At 38.3% G+C, this 22,090-nt stretch overlaps 1 protein-coding gene across 1 annotated transcript in view; it reads right to left on the bottom strand.

Annotated features, from left to right (window-relative positions):
- The window catches only part of LOC126293235 (DNA (cytosine-5)-methyltransferase 1-like), a 161,671-nt gene that overhangs the window by 17,575 nt on the left and 122,006 nt on the right, over window positions 1–22,090 (bottom strand). Inside the window, exons 18-20 of the mRNA XM_049986355.1 lie at window positions 13,263–13,374; window positions 4,995–5,144; window positions 4,728–4,894 (exon numbers count right to left, since the gene is read on the bottom strand). Coding sequence (XP_049842312.1) covers window positions 4,728–4,894; window positions 4,995–5,144; window positions 13,263–13,374 — 429 coding nt within the window. The remainder of the gene's footprint in view (window positions 1–4,727; window positions 4,895–4,994; window positions 5,145–13,262; window positions 13,375–22,090) is intronic.

Raw genomic sequence — 22,090 nt, 5'->3', positions numbered from 1 at the left:
GACAATGCTGTGGTGTTCTACTTGAGCAGATCAGTGTGGTCATACCTTCCAGATGCTCGTTCAGAGTTTCAGCTCCATACAGCCAATAAGTGATTTTTGAGAGTGCCATCAGCGAAGTTTTATTTTTGTTGTGTATTACAAAAATGGAAAAGCAAAATTTAAATCAATGTTATGCCATCAAGTTTTGTGTTAAACTTGGGGACTCCGTGGGTGTGATCGTTAAAGAGTTGAAACAAGCCTATAGGGGGGCATTCCTTATCAAGAGCACAAGTTTCTTGCTGGCAAAAATCATTTTTTGAAGGCTGAGTATGCAATAAAGCTAAACCGTGCTCAGGGAGACCCGAGTTTCAAAAACTGACAAAACATTGAACGTGTGTGTGCTCTTGTGAGATCAGATAGAATTTAACAATAAGGATGATGCGTGAGCTATTGAACTTTAACTCTTTCACAGTACATCAAATTTTGGCTGAGGTATTGCACATGCATAGGACTTGTGCCAAAATGGTGCTGAAAAACCTCAGAACTACACAATGTTCAATTGCTTTTTGACAATAGTGATATCATGCATAAAGAATTTATTCGTCCAGGACAAACTGCCAACAAAAGTGTTTTACAAAGATGTCCTCAAAATGCTCAGAAAAAGGATGAATCACTTGAGACCAGACACTGCAGAGAAGTGGGTACTTTATTGTGACAGCGCCCCATGTCACATGGTCACTTTCATCTTGGAGGAATTTTCTACCTCAAAAGGCATTCCTGCTTTTCGACAGTGCCCCTATACACCTGATCTGTTCTTGTGACTTTTTTCTTTTCCCCTAATTGAAAAACATCTTAAAAGGATGTCATTTGAAACTCTCAAAAACATTCAAATGGATGTGAACCACATATTAAATGCCCTACCAGTTGAAGCCTCTCAGGCAGCAATGCTACAAAGACAGGGAATGACAACTCTGCTGGTGTACAGCTGCTGGAGGGAACTTTGAAGGGGACAATATTATTGTTTTGAAGAAAAAAAAAACTTTAGTGCACAAAAAAAATTACTCATTACTTTCCTTGCACACCTCACATATATTATTTATGAGTATGTATGTCTACACAGGGTGTCCTCCTAAGAGTCATCACATGCATTTTCTCTGGGTTTTTTTGAAAGGTATTTTTAATTCAGTTTCTGCAATGTGTAACTGCAGTCTGCCCAAACAAATATTTCCTGCCACATTGTAATGGAACTGTTCCATAGTCTTATTTTTGTCATTTTTTGTACTTATCAACACGTTTTTGAGAATCAGACCATCCAATACATAAAACATATTTCTAAAATTACATAAATTTTAGCTTTTTAATGAGCAAGAAGCAAAGAATTTTTCTATTTATATCCAAACATAAAAAAATTATGTTCAGTTTATGGATCAAACATAATTATTCTTCGTATGTCCAATCTAATTTGATATTATTGACATTATTGCTGTTTTAAATTTATCCTGAAAACATTTGTAAAAATAAATGATTAATCATGTATGTAAGCTTTTGGGATGTAAAATCAATATTTTGTAAGGTCACAGTAGTGGGAATGTTCATAGTGTGTGTTAAGGAGATGATCATTTTTGATCTGAGTTGTAAATGTACAATGTGTGTAGTGTTGTAATATTGGGAGTAAATTTCAGCTAAGATGGAATGAATGGTCCACAACACCTGCAGCTTTTATTATTTATGTTGATAACAAGCACAGATCTAGAGCCCAAACATTTATTTTTGAGTTACTGCAAACAGTTGATCAACTAGACAACACAACAAACTAAAATCGATCACACCAAGAAAGATAAATAACATTAATATAATACAAGAATCTTCACACTGTTGCATGATGGGAGCAGTCAGTGCAGACCTGCGTAGTGTAGTTGCTGCTGGAGTACAGGTTTTTTGCTGTTCCTGTTTATACAAATTGCTAAAACAAATACTGCACTGACTAACTTGGGGCCGTTCTGTCAAATGAGCATGTAAAATTCTGACTCAAAAGTCATTTTGCTTGTAACAGGAATCAAAGTAATATTACCCATTGACAATGAGCATCACATGAAAGGTGAGCAACATTTTTTCAGCTGATTCTATCTACACTTTCCAAAAATTAAATCACAAATACCTGCCAAAACAACAGATAAAATGCATCTGATGACTCTTTGGTCACACACACACACACACACACACACACACACACACACACACACGTGCTGAGTAAGATAGTGCAGTGGTTAGCACACCGGACACACATTTGAGAGGACAACAGTTGAAACCCACATTCAACCATCCTGATTTAGGATAGCAAATGGCAAGATGGTTCATTTGAAAGGGCATGGCCAACTTCCTTCCCCACCCTTCCCTAATCCAATGGGACCAATGACCTTGCTGTTTGGACCCTTCCCCCAAATAAACTGACCAACAAACCACACACACACACACACACACACACACACACACACACACACACACACACACACACCTGATTTCGAAGACAGCTGTCAATTTAATAAACACAAATACAATCATTTTGTTTGCAGTGGATGAACTTCGTATGTTTTCTATTTTAAGTGTGGACTATAGCATCAAACTTTTTTCCAGACATTTCTATTCCAGTTACGGAACATATTTGTAACTATGTGTACTGCATTACTTAATCTTGGTCTTGCCCCTCCACAATCTGATAAAGCACAACTTCGTTAGAGGTCACATGACCCCTAGAGTTGGTCATTTTTTAACTTTCAGTGCTGCTCTACAACAGCGGGATTGTTCACTCAGCTTCTGTGCCGCATCACAAATTTACACTCCTGCACACTTTAGTAGAAGGACATGAATCAATAAGTAGGAAGTAACTGCAACACACTGTTCTAAGACTCATCATACTTGTGGAAACACAGTGGGGAGGAAGGACACCAGCACAGCACTGACATAACAATGTCGCCTTGACTCCTAATGTATCCAGCCCTCAAAAGAATTGAGTTCAGTTTACGAACTATAATTTCTCTTCAGCAGATCCATACATAAACTGTAGAGTGGAAATCAGTAACAAGCTAAGTACCAAAAACATTTATTTAGTTAGACCTGAAAAACCAAGGTAAGTGCAATTGCCAAATAATCTAAAAAGAAGTCCAAGTGCTACAATCATTTTTAGTTGAGCATATAAGACCAGAAAGATAGACTGAGCAATATGTGCTGGCCAACTGGTGAGGCTAAAGTGGGCCTAGTGCCACAAAGCTTTATAATTGTTTGCAGTGACTGGCAGGGATTTTACACAGACTGAAAAATGTAGGAGACTGGAAGAATGTCAGAGTGTTAAGCACCTAAGGTCCTTAAAAACATATGAGAAATGTAACAGCTAAAAATCCATTTGCGGTTGCTACACTCCAGCTTGAGGACCTTTTTTGTTTCAAAAGCAGCTTATATACATGTTAACACAGCAACAATAAATATTTCCAAATGTAATTTGACTCAAGTGTCATCAAGACGAGAACAATGTTTAATGAGCTTGAAGAGTGGAGCACCTACAAGATTTTCATGAAAGGAATTACCACTGACATAATAAATAATTTTGTTTTATTATTTCAACAATGTAAAAACAAAAAAGAATGTGGATCTGCTACAGATCCTACTATATTTGAAAGTAGCTAATAGCACATTTATTGAACACTTAATCAATTAAAATTGCTTTGTGCTTTAGAAAATTAAAACAAAAATTAATAATAATTTAATCACAGGACAGTGTACCTACAAAAAATTTTGAGTCACAGATAGACGCAACAAACAGCAGCCAGAGACAGTGGTCATTGTGTATTTAGCTGTGTTTTTGCATGAATGTGTGTGTTGTGTGTGTGTGTGTGTGTGTGTGTGTGTGTGTGTGTGTGTGTGTGTGTGTGTGTGTGTGTTGTCTATTTTGGAAGGAGGAAATCTGGCAGAAAGCTTATGTGTTTAGTAGTCTTTTTGTTCTGCCTGTCTGCAACTCAACATCTCCAATATATGGTGAGTAGCAATCTATCTTTCTCATAATACTGTCATTATTTGATCCTGGTTTTTCCTTTATTTGCTTGAGATTTCTTTCATTGATATTTACCTCATTTTTGGCATTTTCCTGAATAAAATACATATTTTCATTGATAAAAGAAAGAGAACTTCAAACATATGACAATAGTTGTGTGAGTCTTACTGTAGGCAATAAATAAAAAGTAATGTTGAGGTTTTTAATTGAAATATTTTCATCAACACAAAAAAGAACTGAATAACTTGGAATCAGTTTTAAGGAAACTCACTAATGTAAAAAACAATCCTTCTTAAAATGAGAAAACTATTTTCTTGTCATGCTCTGACCTCTGTTGCTTTCACCTCTCTATTGAACTCAAAAAGAAAATTATGAGGGAAATGTTTTGATTGCTGCAGTCAGCTCTCCTTTTTCTAGTGTCAACAGCTCCACTCATCCCCAGGTGACAAAATGACAATTTGTAAACCCATATAACGACAGTGAACTAAAAAAAACCAACATGCAAAACTAAAATGCTACGAACATTATGTGTCAACCTAATACACAATTACTTGAAATTTGAACTAAATGGGTTACATCAGCATAACTGCAACCTACAATTGATTACTGAAAATAATGCTTGAAGTATGTAAGTTAAAATGTATAAATGTGACATTACATAAATAGACAGAATGTAACAATTAGAAATAGCTGTGCATCTCACAGTTTCTCCAGGTAAGAGCCATCACAAAGCCACATGGCAATATTCGGCAAATCCCTCCAGTCAGCTCCTGCATTTGTAGGGATATTTGCAACACGTGCTTCATTTAGAGGGTTCAACTTCTTGCAGATGTGATCTCGCAATATCTTCTGTTTCTCATTGCCACGGACCTTACAAGTAACACAGAAAAAAATTACAAAATGTAGTAAAAGGTAATTACAATTCGTAAAATATTCTATACATTTTCTTTTCATAACTAACAAAACGTACCAAACGCTGGAAATGTGTCAGTGGTCTTTTCTTGTAATGAATTTCACATTTATCATGCCCGTTTGGTATTTCTGGAAGATCAGAAAGAGCATCGCGCACTGTTATAGTGCGCATTGGGGCTGAATACATCCGATTACAATTTGAGTAGTACTGTGAAAAATAAAGAACAGAAAACAAGTTCTATACACAGAAGTAGTACAAATAAACAGATAATATAAGACAGATCAATAAGATATCAGTTTTATTAACTGTATACGAAAAGTATCATAAAGACAACCTCCATCAAAAATGCAGAACAGAATTCAACAAACTGAAATAAAATTTTTAAGAACTGATTCAAGATGGGGTATTAAAATGGCTATTGAATATGGATGGAAGCAAATGTCAGTTTACAGGGGGAATGTGTCTTCTCTGTAGAGTCAGATGTGCAAAGTTTTCTGTGTCCTTGCCATCCACAAACGAACAAGTGTGTTGTTTATTAGTGTCATGTCACAGGGTATAATTCAGATCATGCACAGGGATGTAGTTTTCTACATATTATGGCATGTGTTGCACAAATATTTATTTGTATTGTATTTGCTTGAGGTACTCCTTCGGTGGCATGGAGTTTACCGAGAGATGCATCACACTACATATGGTATGGAACCACCAATACCGTAAGAACTGCTGTATAAAGAGCCTCCTAGAATAAGTAATGAATAAAATCATTGCAATTTCAGTGCTGCCTGTGTTGTTGACCTGACTTGCTCTGTTCATCTGCAGTGTTTTTTTTTTCGCTAGTGCTGTTTTTGTTCTTGTTTTGCCTATTACAATTGTAACTTTATGTGAACAATGTGTAGCTGTGAAATTTTGGTTTCCAGTCAATAAAAATGTTGCTGAAACTGTTTTAATGTTGAAAAAAGCTTAACAAGTTGACGCTAAGAGAAAAACTCAAGTGCATGAGTGAGTGATTCAACTTAAAAATGGTGACACGTCAATTGATGACAAAGCTTGTTCAGGATGTCCGTCAACTGCCCAAATTGACAAAAACATTGAAAAAACGTGAGAGCTTGTGCTCACAGACTGTCGACAGACAACTTCAACTGTCAGAGATTAGTGGGAATCTTGGACCTCAGGTCAGTGAATTTTCATGGAAGATTTGGGAATGAAAAGGATTTCTGCCAAGTTTGTTCCTTGGGTGCTGACTGAAAATCATAAGGAACATAGAGTTGAAATGTGTCGTGCTTTGAAACCACAGCTTGAAACTGATGTAGATTTTCTGTCAAAGGTCAGCACTGGTGATTGGTCATGGTGCTATAGCTATGACCCAGAAACAAAGTAACAGTCAGGCCAATGAGAGACATCATCATCACCCTGTCCAAAAAAATGTCATCAAGTCAAATTGAACAACAAAACAAAGCTGATTTGTTTTCTTCATGCCACAGGAATGGTTCCTTCAGAGTTTGTTCCCCCAGATCAAACCATCAGTCAAACATTTCATTTGGAAGTTTTATGAAGATTGTGCAATAGTGTTCATCAAAAAAGACCTGATTTGTGGCACACATGAGACTGGTTCTTCCACCACGTCAATGCAACTGCACACACAGCTATCCCTGTTACATAGTTTTTGGCTAAAAATTGCGTGATTCCATGGCCCCATGCACCTTACTCACCTGACATGTCTTTGTGCAACTTTTTGTTATTTCCATGCATGAAAAGGGGAATGAAAGGACACCGATTTAACAACATTGAAAAAATCAAGGAAAAAATAAGGGAGGAGGTGTCAGCCATATCTAAACATGGCTACAATAAATGCTTCAAACAGTGGAAGCAAGGATGGTTGTAATGGAGAGAATTTTGAAGGGGATAACGTTGTTTTGTGAATGATTTGAAAATATATAGCTTTTTCTCCTTTTACTTAGAACTGAAATCACATTTGTTACAGCAGCCAGTATAGAAGTGCCCCCTGGAGGGAGATTGCTGCTATATAAACAAACATCAAATATTCCAGAATATGCATCCATCAAAATCATGGAGGGGAAACAGCTACAGATGATTCATCATTTTAGACATCTTGGCAATGTTATCTGCATTAGTGGTTCTATAGACAAAGAAGTAACTCAAAGAATTCAAGCAGGTAGTAACTTCTATCAAACAGTTAAAGACCCAATATGAAATGAGAAAGTAGCACTAATGTGTAACAGAAACCTATTACACCTTAGTTTTGACATTTGGCAGTGAAATATGGACCATGAAAAATATAGAATTTAGGAAGCTGAGATGAGTTTTGCTCATAGCACAGTAGGAAAAACAAGGAGGGATAGAATCCAGACTGAGTAAATCTGAAAACATGTTCAAGTTATAAGACTACAAGACAAAATAACCTTGCAGTGGCTGAGATAGTATGGACATATGCAACACATGGATGCTGACAGGCTACAAAGACTAATGTACAATCTAAGACTCAGGGATAAAAGATCAAGAGGGCAACCAAGATTTGGGTACAAGGATATAGGAAATTCTGACATTAAGCAGAGATGACACAACTGTGACAGCTTCAAAGAGGGACAGAAGTTCAAGAACCATAACTGGTGGAGGCACCTCATTTGCTGACCCATCAAATAAGATGGAATGACATGGGATATGGTGAGGACCATATTTGTATATTTGTAATTTAACTAACAGAGACAATTCATGTACCAGGTTATGAAATGAGCATTAAGATACAAATGTGTCAATAGGGAACATTTGCTGTGAACGAACCTTAATTTTTTTTGTTTTTTGTTTGGTTGGTATGACAGCTGTCAAAGATATTTAGTATACATCAAGTCATGGAACAAACATTATCATATGTTTTCATCGTGTTAACAATGTCGAATTTTGTCCAGGAAGTGATGATGTGCGGAAAGCATTAATTGTTTTATTTTCATTTGAAAAAAAGTGCTGCAGAGTCGCATCGAATGCTAGTACAGGCATATGGTGATCATGCTCTATCAGAAGCAACATGCAAAAGATGGTTTCAACAGTTCAGAAATAATGATTTTGATGTAAGAACTGAAGAACGTGGAAGACCACCAAAAAAGTTCTAAGACGCCGAATTGCAAGCAATATTGGATGAAGATGATACTTTGAGTCAGAAGCAAATGGCAGCAATGCTAAATGTTGCACAACAAACAATTTCCGACCCCTTGAAAGCTGTGGAAAAGATCCAAAAGTGTGGAAAATGGGTGCCACTTGAATTGAATGAAAGACAGATGGAAAACCAAAAAACCATTTATCAAATTTTGATTCAAAGACATGAAAGAAAAACAATTTTGCATCAAATTGTTATTGGCAATGAAAAATGGGTTTATTTTAAGAATCTCAAATGGGGAAAAATCATGGGTTAATCCCGGACAACCATCAATATCGACTGCAAAACCAGATTGATTCGGCAAGAAGACAATGCTCTGTGTTTGGTGGGATCAGAAAGGTGTGGTGTATCATGAGCTTCTAAAACCCAGTGAAACTGTGAATACTAATTGCTACAGACAACAAATGATCAATTTTAACTATGCATTGATCGAAAAAAGACCAGAATGGGCCAGAAGACATGGCAAAGTAATTTTTTTACACAACAATGTACCTGCAAACAAAGCAAAACTGGTTCAGGATACAATCAAAACACTTGGCTGGGAGCTGCTACCCCACCCACCTTATTCACCAGACTTGGCCCCTTCTGACTACCATTTGTTTTTTCATCAATGGGACACACATTGGCTGAGGAACACTTCAATTCCTACGAAGAAGTCGAAAATTGGGTGTCTGATTGGTTTGCTTCAAAAGGTTAGCGTGGTGTCCACAAATTGCCAGAAATTTGGTCAAAATGTATAGAAAGCAATGGTCAGTACTTTGAATAAAATGTTTTTACTTTTCAATTCAAAATTAGTGTTTCATTTCCCAAAAAACGCTCATTTCATACCGGTACACCTGGTATATTTAGCAAGGTGGCGGAGCCTCACTGGCCTTGCTACAATCACACTGATTAAAAGCAATGGTACATGAAAAACAGTAGCCAGTTCTTCATTCCTTTGGTTTTAAAAGTATGCCCAGCAGACTATTCTTGTTGTCTTTGAAACAGATCTAGTGTCATTTATGTTTATTTTTTATTAATTTATTTACAACATGTTTTATCACATTTATGATGAAGGACTTGTCAAAACACAAGATAGTATAAAATTTTAAATTTAGATATATACAAAATACAGGCACATATAAGTTATGATATTAAATCTATACCAGTAGCTTTCCACAATATTGCTTATGCCTATTGTCTCTTCTGATCAAAGGTCCCATGTACCTGACATAGTAGCTCCATTTCCGGCAACTCATAAGTATAATGTTCTTTCTGTCTCACAAGGGGAGGCCACAATGTCTTCTCAAGCGTTATTCAGAAAATCACAAGATAATTTCAGTCGTCAAATATATACCTGTGCGTGGCCATTTTTACCATGAAGCTGCGCCAGCTGAGTGGTTAGTGTTCAAGCCCCGTAATCGCTGGATGGAGTCCCATTCGTCAGTTTCTTTTTTATTTTCAACACAGTTATTTTCTTTACTATTTATATTACAATTGATATAAGGGGAAAAATACATGTGATCAGATGAACTTTTATTAAATTTACTATGTTATTCGGCAGTCTACAAATTTTTATTATCACGAAGAATATAATATTCATAATTGTTGACCAGTTAGCGACCAAACGCATAAAGTGATACTGAAAATGTATGCTTGTCCATGTCTTCAAAATTGTTCATATTTAATCTAAAGAGAATGAGAAATTGCTTCTCGTGAAGACGCTATTAAAATATACTCAATACTGCATGACCAATTATCAGCACAGATATTTAAGGATATACTGCATTATGTGTGGTTTGCTTACAAATTATCAGCTGAAAGAGAGGTTTTTGAAAATGTTAATGAGGTTTGTTTTTCCATGGAAAACCTTAAAAGACCTTGCGTATGCAGAAACATAGCATTTATTCAGTGCAGCTGGTGCCATTTAACTTTGTTTTCCATGTTTTTACAAAAAATACCATCCTGCAACTTGTACTCATAATGTTGAAAGCGACGATTAATTGTACAACTTTCGAAAGCCGTCTTGCGCTGGTCAAAACTTGGAGGTAACAAATAGTTTCAGACTCCTTCCAGGTATAAGGGATTTTTCAAATCATGGACAAGCATACATTTTCAGTATCACTTTGTGTTTGGTCATTTACTAGTCAATAGTTATGAATATTATATTATTCATGGTAATAACATTGTAAATTTAATACAAGTTCATCCAATTACATGTATTTTTCCCAATATATCAGTTGTAATATAAATAGTAAAGAAAATGACTGTGTTGAAAATTAAAAAAAAAAAAAAAAAAAAACTGAAGAATGAGACTAGATCTAGTGATTGCGGTCCTTGAACGCTAACCACTCTGCTGCCGCCGCTTCATGACAAAAATGGCCATGCACGACCGAAATTATCTTGTGATCTTCTCAATAATGCTTGAGAAATATGCGCTCCTGCTTACACATTTTGTTGTCCTCAAGGAGTACTATGAGTATACAAAGTTTGCAGTAAATCTGCATTTCAAAAATTGTGGCCTTCCCTTGTCAGTGTAATCAATTAATTATCACTGCTATGGTGTGTTGCCTCATACAAGAGGTGCATCCAGAAAGGAAGTTCTGATGACATCCATAGATGACATGAGAAGTTGGATACAAATGTGCAAACACATGAGAAGAGAGTAGGTACATGGGGATAATGCAGTACAGTTTCAGTCTCATGAGGGATGTGGTTACTGCACAGTGCTAGGATATAATGGCTAGTCTGATACTGTCTGCCACCAACTGTAAGGTTTGTGCAGTTATCTGATTTTTTCACTCTCAGAAGCACTCTCCAGCATAGATCTGTCACCAGTTGTGCCCCATGTATGGACACAAAATTATGAGCAACATTATGGTGAGATGATGGTTGAGGCAATTTACTAATGGACGAACCATATTTGTGATGAGAACCATAGTGGCTGACTGCCCCAGTGATACAAGAACTGATGAAAAATCTGCTGCATGCAATTTTACAGATCCAGCACTTCACAATTTGAGAATTCTCTCTTCAATTCCCGCAGCTGTTGCACACAATTGTGCCCAATAGCTCAGCTTTCAGAAAGAGTATGCAAGATAGGTGCCAAGGCAACAGACAGGTGAACACAAAACCAAACATCCAGTCACAGCTGTAGGCAGTAGCAGAGTTCCTCAAACGTGTTGTCACTGGAAATGAAATGTAGGAATAGCATGGCACACTAGAAACAAAACAACAGTCCTTGCGTTGGTGCCATTGTGGGTCACCTGTGAAGACCAAATCCTAGCAGTCTTCTGGGATCAATGTGGTACCCTTCTGACAAGTTTTTACCATGAAGGGAGACTGTTGTTGCACACCAATCTTGTATAGCACAGTAAGATGGTTAAAATTTTCATATACCCTGAGCAAAGCAATCTCACTACATTACAGCAATGTCGAGACAAGGTGGCCACAATGAATACATTTTGCTGCGGAGACTGGGTCACGGCAAAACACAACATTTATGGTGAGCCAGGCAGCAGACTTCAGCTGAATGTAGTGGGTCTGAGTGACCAGACAGGGTCACATCACCTTTGTTTTATGACAAAAGAAAGGCTAAGGCAAATGCAACAAATGGTACCAAAAGGTTTTAAGAGCAAGTTCTATACTCTAACAAACTCGTTAAACAAGCATAGCAGAAGGAAAACTGCTGATACCTTCATAATAGCAAGCCCTATGTGGTCCCGATGAATGATGCAGAGTAAACATTAGCCTCTACCTCACTACGTAAATACCCCAGCAGTTTAGCTCGCAAGGCAGTTGGTCAGATGTTCACATTTGATTTCCTGATTGCAACAAAGTGATATGTCGCACAACTCTGTTGTAGATTTACTGCAAGTCCCTGACAACAACAGCTGCTACTGGGAGAGATGGCTATCTCGCCATAATCACCGATCACCGTGTTCAACACCACAGTCTGCTTCTGTGGCAAATGGGAGGACCTGGAGATCTTTCCATCACACCATTGTCAGAACGCCAGCGTTCCTCACATTCCAGCAGACTGAACAGGGCATTCCCAGATGGCACACTAATATCATCAAACTTCGTGGCTACACTTAACCACTGTCGTGGTATGACAGATGATGGAGAATGGTGGTGAGCGGGAGGAGACGGAGCAACTCCTAAGTCAGCATATGTAAGTTCAATACACACACCGCCATCACTCACTGCTGTGGCATCGCAGTACAGCCAGTGCTGGAGCCACCAAAAGCAGTAAACCACCACTGTCACAGCTGGCCAGAACGAAGTGTGTGGCGTCAGCTGCCTCGAGTGGTGTAAAGGCCACTTATGATGTAATTCCTCGGCGGGCACTGACAGACGGTGCCAACCATGAGTCAAGACGCTACTTGTATTTTTATGGAAATAAATAATTAATTTTGAATCTTCTTCCACTGTGCCTACCAGTGACCACAGGTCACTACCATCCTACCAAGGAAAACAAGCAAGGAGCAAAATGGGAGAGTGCTCCCTGAAATAAAACAAACTCTACTTATGCCCCCCCCCCCCCCCCCCAAATGTTCGGCTCTCCTGCTGTAAATGCCGATCAGTGTTGTCAGACACTGACAAACTGGAGGAGGAGGATCCAGAATGGGAGATGTGTGGTGCTGACAAGACACCAACGCAAGGCCCCGTGCAGCTAACATTGCACAATATGTGTCGAATCAGTTCGGAAGGGAGATCTTCGACTGCCTTGCTGTGGTCCCGACCACAACCCAACTGACTTTCATGTCTTCCCTCTCATGAAGCTTTTTTCTGGCAGGAAAACATTTCCACAATTATGCAGAACTGCAGAATGAAGTGATTTTGTGGCTCCACACATTGGTGACAGTCTCTTATGACACAGGTACACAACTGACAGTGCAAAACAGTAAATGCCTCAACAGTGGTGGTGACTATATTGTGAAGTACCCAGCAAATCCACGTAAATATTCCAATAAATATTTCTCACTTAGTAATGTTTAGGCTTTCTTTACTGGTCATCAGAATCTGCTTTATGGACACACCTTGTAACATGTTCGTTTACAGATACCTGCTGCAGGTATTCATCACAATGGAAATTGTTTTCAGTGTGATACCTAATTATAAAGGTCTTATTTTTGCACTGACCAATATATGTGCTACGGTTTAGTAACACTTACTGTCTGTCCATTTACTGCCGCGTTCAGCTGACACAAACTTTGACTAAATGCATGTGTCGGTTCTGGAAAGCTAGGCAGGAGCTCTCCAGGAGCTGCGGCAAGGAGTATTAACCTGGAAAACAATATATTTACCTTAGTGTGATGTTAATTTTATACCGAATTAAAGACTTTGTGGTACTGCAAGAAGATTATTTAATTTTGCTTCACTTTTAACATAGTTTCAGTTCAACAGGTATCAAATTTTTGAGTTGTTGTTGTTGTTGTTGTTGTGGTCTTCAGTCCTGAGACTGGTTTGATGCAGCTCTCCATGCTACTCTATCCTGTGCAAGCTTCTTCATCTCCCAGTACTTGCTGCAACCTACATCCTTCTGAATCTGTTTAGTGTATTCATCTCTTGGTCTCCCTCTACGATTTTTACCCTCCACGCTGCCCTCCAATGCTAAATTTGTGATCCCTTGATGCCCCAGAATATGTCCTGCCAACCAGTCCCTTCTTTTTGTCAAGTTCTGCCACAAACTCCTCTTATCCCCAATTCTATTCAATACCTCCTCATTAGTTATGCGATATAACAACCTAATCTTCAGCATTCTTCTGTAGCACCACATTTTGAAAGCTTCTATTCTCTTCTTGTCCAAACTAGTTATTGTCCATGTTTCCCTTCCATACATGGCTACACTCCATACAAATACTTTCAGAAACGACTATCTGACATTTAAATCTATACTCAATGTTAACAAATTTCTCTTCTTCAGAAATGCTTTCCTTGCCATTGCAGTCTACATTTTATATCCTCTCTACTTTGACCATCATCAGTTATTTTACTCCCTAAAAAGCAAAACTCCTTTACTACTTTAAGTGTCTCATTTCCTAATCTAATACCCTCAGCATCACCCGATTTAATTTGACTACATTCCATTATCCTCGTTTTGCTTTTGTTGATGTTCATCTTATATCCTCCTTTCAAGACACTGTCCATTCCATTCAACTGCTCTTCCGAGTCCTTTGCTGTCTCTGACAGAATTACAATGTCATCGGCGAACCTCAAAGTTTTTATTTCTTCTCCGTGAATTTTAATACCTACTCCAAATTTTTCTTTTGTTTCCTTTACTGCTTGCTCAATATACAGATTGAATAACATCGGGGAGAGGCTACAACCCTGTCTCACTCCCTTCCCAACCACTGCTTCCCTTTCATGTCCCTCGACTCTTATAACTGCCATCTGGTTTCTGTACAAATTGTAAATAGCCTTACGCTCCCTGTATTTTACCCCTGCCACCTTTAGAATTTGAAAGAGAGTATTCCAGTCAACATTGTCAAAAGCTTTCTCTAAGTCTACAAATGCTAGAAACGTAGGTTTGCCTTTTCTTAATCTTTCTTCTAAGATAAGTTGTAAGGTTAGTATTGATTCATGTGTTCCAACATTTCTGCGAAATCCAAACAGATCTTCCGCAATGTCCGCTTCTACCAGTTTTTCCATTCATCTGTAAAAAATTCGTGTTAGTATTTTGCAGCTGTGACTTATTAAACTGATAGTTCAGTAATTTTCACATCTGTAAACACCTGCTTTCTTTGGGATTGGAATTATTATATTCTTCTTGAAGTCTGAGGGTATTTCGCCTGTCTCAAAAATCTTGCTCACCAGACGGTAGAGTTTTGTCATGACTGGCTCTCCCAAGGCCATCAGTAGTTCTAATGGAATGTTGTCTACTCCCGGGGCCTTGTTTCAACTCAGGTCTTTCAGTGCTCTGTCAAACTCTTCCCGAGTATTGTATCTCCCATTTCATCTTCATCTGCATCCTCTTCCATTTCCAGTACATTGCCCTTGTATGAACCTTCTATATACTGCTTCCACCTTTCCGCCTTCCCTTCTTGGTTTAGAACTGGGTTTCCATCTGAGCTCTTGATATTCATACAAGTGGCTCTCTTTTCTCCAAAGGTCTCTTTAATTTTCCTGTAGGCAGTATCTATCTTACCCCTAGTGAAATAAGCCTCTACATCCTTACATTTGTCCTCTAGCCATCCGTGCCTAGCCATTTTGCACTTCCTGTCGATCTCATTTTTGAGACGTTTGTATTCCTTTTTGCCTGCTTCATTTACTGCATTTTTATATTTTCTCCTTTCATCAATTAAATTCAATATTTCTTCTGTTACCCACAGATTTCTATTAGCCCTCGTCTTTTTACCTACTTTATCTTCTACTGCCTTCACTACTTCATCCCTCAGAGCTACCCATTCTTCTTCTACTGTATTTCTTTCCTCCATTCCTGTCAATTGTTCCCTTATGCTCTCCCTGAAACTCTCTACAACCTCTGGTTCTTTCAGTTTATCCAGGTCCAATCTCCTTAAATTATCAGCTTTTTGTAGTTTCTTCAGTTTTAATCTACAGTTCATAACCAATAGATTGTGGTCAGAGTCCACATCTGCCTCTGGAAATGTCTTACAATTTAAAACCTGATTCCTAAATCTCTGTCTTACCATTATATAATCTATCTGATACCTTTTAGTATTTCCAGGATTCTTCCATGTATACAACCTTCTTTTATGATTCTTGAACCAAGTATTAGCTATGATTAAGTTATGCTCTGTGCAAAATTCTACCAGACGGCTTCCTCTTTCATTTCTTCTCCCCAATCCATATTCACCTACTATGTTTCCTTCTCTCCCTTTTCCTACTGATGAATTCCTGTCACCCATGACTATTAAATTTTCGTCTCCCTTCACTACCTGAATAATTTCTTTTATCTCATCATACATTTCCTCAATTTCTTCATCATCTGCAGAGCTAGTTGGCATATAAACTTGTACTACTGTAGTAGGCGTGGGCTTTGTGTCTATCTTGGCCAGAATAATGCGTTCACTATGCTGTTTGTAGTAGCTTACCCGCACTCCTATTTTTTTATTTATTATTAAACCTACTCCTGCATTACCCCTATTTGATTTTGTATTTATAACTCTGTATTCACCTGACCAAAAGTCTTGTTCCTCCTGCCACCGAACTTCACTAATTCCCACTATATCTAACTTTAACCTATCCATTTCCCTTTTAAAATTTTCTAACCTACCTGCCCGATTAAGGGATCTGACATTCCACGCTCCGATCTGTAGAACACCAGTTTTCTTTCTCCTGATAACGACGTCCTCTTGGGTAGTCCCCACCCGGAGATCCGAATGGGGGACTATTTTACCTCCAGAATATTTTACCCAAGAGGACGACATCATCATTTAATCATACAGTAAAGCTGCATGCTCTCGGGAAAGATTACGGCTGTAGTTTCCCCTTGCTTTCAGCCGTTCGCAGTACCAGCAAAGCAAGGCCGTTTTGGTTAATGTTACGAGGCCAGATCAGTCAATCATCCAGACTGTTGCCCCTGCAACTACTGAAAAGGCTGCTGCCCCTCTTCAGGAACCACATGCTTGTCTGGCCTCTCAACAGATACACCTCCGTTGTGGTTGCACCTACGGTACGGACATCTGTATCGCTGAGGCACGCAAGCCTCCCCACCAACAGCAAGGTCCATGGTTCATGGGGGAGTTCATTTTTGAGTATGAGTAGCAAATTAAAAGTATTCATTTCTGTTACATAACATACAACAAATTACAGTCCAACATCAAACAGGTTGGAAGTCAGTCCTCAAAGAAGTATATTCACATGATTTTTGGAGATGCAAGAAAGTGAATTATTTCAGAAGCATTGAAAAACATTTGATGTCACTCAGACTGAATCGGCTATGATAGTTGGCCGGATGTCTGTTATGTCTTTATTTATATTTCAAGTGAGCGGTTTATTACTGAAACTGTTTTATCACAAATCCTTTACAATTGTTATACGACATAACACAATGAAACAAAACAGATTTGCAAAATTATCAGTTAAAATTTTAACTGCCCCTGGTTTGTTTATTTCTTATCCAGCAAAACACCATTTCCATTTACAGATTTTTTGTGTCAGTCACAGTATACTCAACATATTTATAACAATGTACAAACTCACAAGTCACAGAGACATATATATTAAACTTTAAAAAGATGAAGTTTTAAATTTGTTCTCATGAGATGCTAAGAACTATTCATGGCATAAGCAGCAGACACATTTTGTCAGTTACTGACATGATTATTATTGCAGCACTAAACATCTTGATGAATTTAGACAGTCATTAAACCTGATGCTGATTCCACAAAAGTTTGCATCCTGTATGCAGTCGAACTAAAGTGAGGATACAGTGTAGACCAAATTGACAGCTATTTCACATTAATTATGAAAGGCATTTGATAATTATAGAAAGTAAAACAAAAATTAGGAAATACAGTTACTTTCAACATTCAAAACAAATATATCAAAACTGCCCCATTAGAAAACAGTACAAGTAAGACACAACATCAATTTGCTTTGAGCCTTCACTTGTATGTCAGAAAGATAATCTGAAGTAGGTAGTTGCTGCATGAATGACTTACATATACATTCTGATGTGTATAATATTCACATATAAAGAAATATAGAACTAATTTCTGTAAGAATGACCTTGAGCAGGTTAACATTAGGCATAATTTGTTGTTAGTTTACTTTATAAAAGTTGCCTGTAGTGGCTGCTTCTGCCAGTTAATGTATAACTTCACTCTTTCTAGATCCATGTACAATGTGCTTAGCTATCAGTTTGTTCAAAACACTTCTTGTTTATCATAAACATCAATAATATATGAATATATATTTTTCACCTGTGCAGTTTTACTCTGGTAAAATTTAAAAAACTAAATCTTTTGAAAACCAATATTTACCAAATTTAGCACAATAGTTATGTTAGCATATTTTTTTCTGAACTCAATCACTTAATTTACAATGGTGCACAAAACTTAAGGATGAAAGTAACTTCAGCATGATGTGTCACTACAAAGGAACACAGCTCAACAAAACTTGGACTATACATAGGGAGAAGTGCTACACAATAGTTCAGAAAATAACTGAAAGAAATACATAAGGGGACCAACAGAAATGACACTTTTACTCAAAGACAGTGATTACTATTTGTGATGTCTCATGGACATTACAAAAGCTAGGACATGGTTCTTAATAGTATGTATGATCATCATGGGTGGCAATGCATGCTCTGTCATGTGCTCCCATGCTGTCCATGAGGTTCCTAAGGAGTTCTTGTGGTAGGAAGTTCCACTCCTCAACCAGCATGATTGACAGGTGCTGGATGGCTGTTGGTGCATTCCACATGTGCTCGATGGGATTTAGGTTGGGGAAATGGGCAGTAAAGTCCATTTGCCAAATATCCTCTTGATCCAAGAGCTCTCCCATTTGTGCTGTTCAGATAGGTCATGCACTGTCACCCATAAAAATTAAGACAGGGCCAAATGCACCCCTAAAAAGATGTCCATGGGAAGGAGTACAGTGTCACAATAATATTGGATGCAGAAATGTGTACAAAGATCTGGAAGTCAATATGCCCATGCAAAATTATGCCCTGCAGCACCATAAAACACCTGGACTGCCAAAAAGATAATTTTCAACATAATTCAGAGTGTGCCCTCATGTGGAAAGAGGTGGGAACATGTGATGGGCCCAGAATCATTAAGAAAAAAATGTTCAAATGTGTGTGAAATCTTATGGGACTTAACTGCTAAGGTCATCAGTCCCTAAGCTGACACACTACTTAACCTAAATTATCCTATGGACAAACACACACACACCCATGCCCGAGGGAGGACTCGAACCTCTGCCGGGACCAGCTGCACAGTCCAATCATTAAGAAAAACCAATTGATTATGCACTGTGTCGCTGAATGGTGTTGTCCAAAACTACATCACCACAGAAATGGAGCTTGCGGAATTTGGTTTTGGCACTGGCTGCTTTAGGTGTTACATATATGGATGGTGACTGAGTGAATGAATGGGTACTCTGGTCAGCTCACTATACTCATATTTGGGAGGATGACATTTCAAATCCTGAACAGCCATCCAGATTTAGGTTTTCTGTGGCATCCGTAAATGGCTTTAGACAAATGACAGGGTGGTTTCTTTCAGAAGAGCATGGCCAGTTTCCTTCTCCAACCTTTCATAATCCAAGCATACAGGCACATCATAATAAGAAAAGCCTCACACAAGTGTACGTTGCAGGTCATTACTGGAGCCTGCAATGAAAGAAGATATAGAGGATTACATTCAAAACATCTTTTCCACACTAAGGGACTCAACATACTTCTTCAGACTTTATCTCAGGCTGCAGAACCTTTTGAAATAGTAGCACTCATTGTAGTGGGACCATTTCTCGTAATGGCCCAAGATAACATGTATGTTTATGTTACTGACCATTTCTCTCACTACCTTATTGTGGTACCAAATGAAGACATGGCCACTGAGTTTGTGGCTAGAGCACTAGTCACTCATTTGGTACTACCATTTTTGAGCCTTCTACATACTGTGAAAGAAAAATCAATAGGGTAAACACCAAGCAGAAGTAAAAAAGCAAGTTTATCAAAAAGAGTTTAGGGTCAACAATTATGTACAAAGTCCCAAGTGTTACATAATTTAGATAGAAGAAGCAGGTACTACAGGAAACTCATTTCTTTCACTGTCCTACAGTAACCCAGTAATTTGGAAACGATAAACAGAATTATTATCGAAAAATTTCTTCAAATTTAGTTTACCATTGATGTCAATAACAGATAACCTCATTTTGAGGGGATGCAGCAAGTTCATGCCATTTTTTAAATTATGAAACAAGCAATGAGAGAAATGTTACCTGAAGAGAAATTTTAGTACCGTAAATCACTGTTAAAATAATTCAAAATCCTGCCAGTCACTTTCTTTTGTAATCAATGAACTGTTTCACAGTATAACATTAGAAAGCCAATACAAAAATATAAATTTCTGCCCTGGTAAAGGCCAAAAAATATATGGTGTCAAATATCACGTATTTTATTGTTGAGTCACTGAGTGCTCAGTAGTTGCTAAGTTTTGGGCAATGTCCTTCAACAGAGCTAACTAACTAACTAACAAACAAAACACATACATGATTTCCTCCTAGCAATAATCAAGTTAAAAAATCTCTGTGGAAAATAAGAACCACATAATGGGGGTGCTGAGTCACAAAAAGGCACAACAACACACTTGGCTTTCAGCCAACAAAGCCTTTGTCAAAATTAGACAACACACACACACACACACACACACACACACACACACACACAGAAATGCTGTCTCCAGTTGAGGCAGAGGTCATGTGTATGTAAGTTGCATTTGTGTGAGTGTGTGCATGTGTGTACGTTGTCCAATGTTGACAAAGGCCTTGTTAGCTGATAGCCAAGTGTGTGACTGTCTTTTTTGTTGTGCCTTTCTGTGACTCAGCATCTGCAGTATATGGTAAGTAGAAACTATCCTTTTCTTTATTTTGTTACATTCCATTCTGGATTTTCCACTGTTTGAAAAATAACCAAATTGAACCTTTTTTTTTCAGTCTACTCAGTTGCTGGATGGAAATTTTTCTTAAAACTACACAATTTTCTCAATACATAGTGTACATTTCATTATTATGAATACATGATTTTTTTATATTAAACATTGGAAAATCCAGGATGGAATAATGACAATGTTATGAAAAGTATAGACTGCTACTCACCATATAGTGGAGATGTTGAATTGCAGACAGTCATGGCAAAAAGACTGCTAAATAAGTAAGCTTCTGAAACAGACACATGACCACTGTCTCTGGCCACTAAGGCCAGTCTGCGAGCAGCTGCATATGATGGGAGAAACAATATGGGTGGTGGGGGTAAGGAGGAGGCTGATGTGGGGAGGGGTAGGATAGCAAGGTAGGGGTGGGGGATAGTAAAGTGCTGCTTGTGGGAGCATACAGGGATGAGGTGGGGAGATGGTATGGCAGCTAGGTGGACTTGGGGGTTAGGACAGATGGCAAGGGGCAGGGGGAGGGAGGGGGGGGGGGGCAGGGGGCAGGCAGAGAAAGAGAAGTAAAAAGACTGTGGAAACTTTAATGAAATACAATGTTGAATCAAAATATAAATCAATATTTGTTCCTGAGTATCAACAGTTCACAGAGCCAGTCTCATGCTTCTAGTATTGTTTGGTGGGACCATTAGGAGTGAGGAGAGCCAGCCATTACATACTCCCAACAGCTTCATCAGTAACACTCATGATGGCGGAGCAACAGGTGCACCCCTCCAATGTGCAGCATATAACTATAAAATTTCTTGGAAATTTTCCAGGGATTGATTGCACTGTTTGGTGACCACACATTGTCAAAGACATGTGTGTTTGCCTGATATAAAGAGCTCAGGTAAGGATGAAAAGATGTGGAAAATCAGCAATATGATCACTGTTCTTGGACCAGCATTACAGAGGAAAACATTTATGCAGTTTGAGACAACCTTAAAGGTGATCAATGGATGAGAGAATCAGAAATTCCAGAACAGGCTGGGATAAGCTAAAGGAGCTGTGAAGCGATTGTCACAAATGACCTACAGTTCCATAAAGTGCAATCCAGATGGGTTTCTCATGTTCTGAGCAAATATAAGAAGTTGAAGTATTTGAAGGTCTGTCAGAGACTTGCAGCAAGGTTTGTGAAAGAAGGTGATGCATTTTTGAGTTAAATTGTCACCTGTGAGAGGGAGGGGAAGGCAACCTCAGTGAAAGCCAAGACTCGAGTATCAGTTGGTAAGAATCTTTCAACTGTGTGTGGTAAGAACTTATGGGACCAAACTCCTTATGTCACCAGTCCCTAAGCCTACACACTTAATCTAACTTAAACTAACTTATGCTATGGACAAGACACACACCCATGCCCGAGGGAGGACTCAAACCTCCGATGGGAG

This window comes from Schistocerca gregaria, chromosome 10 (assembly GCF_023897955.1).
Source record: "Schistocerca gregaria isolate iqSchGreg1 chromosome 10, iqSchGreg1.2, whole genome shotgun sequence".
NCBI lineage: Eukaryota > Metazoa > Arthropoda > Insecta > Orthoptera > Acrididae > Schistocerca > Schistocerca gregaria.
This window is presented reverse-complemented; position numbering and strand designations above follow the sequence as displayed.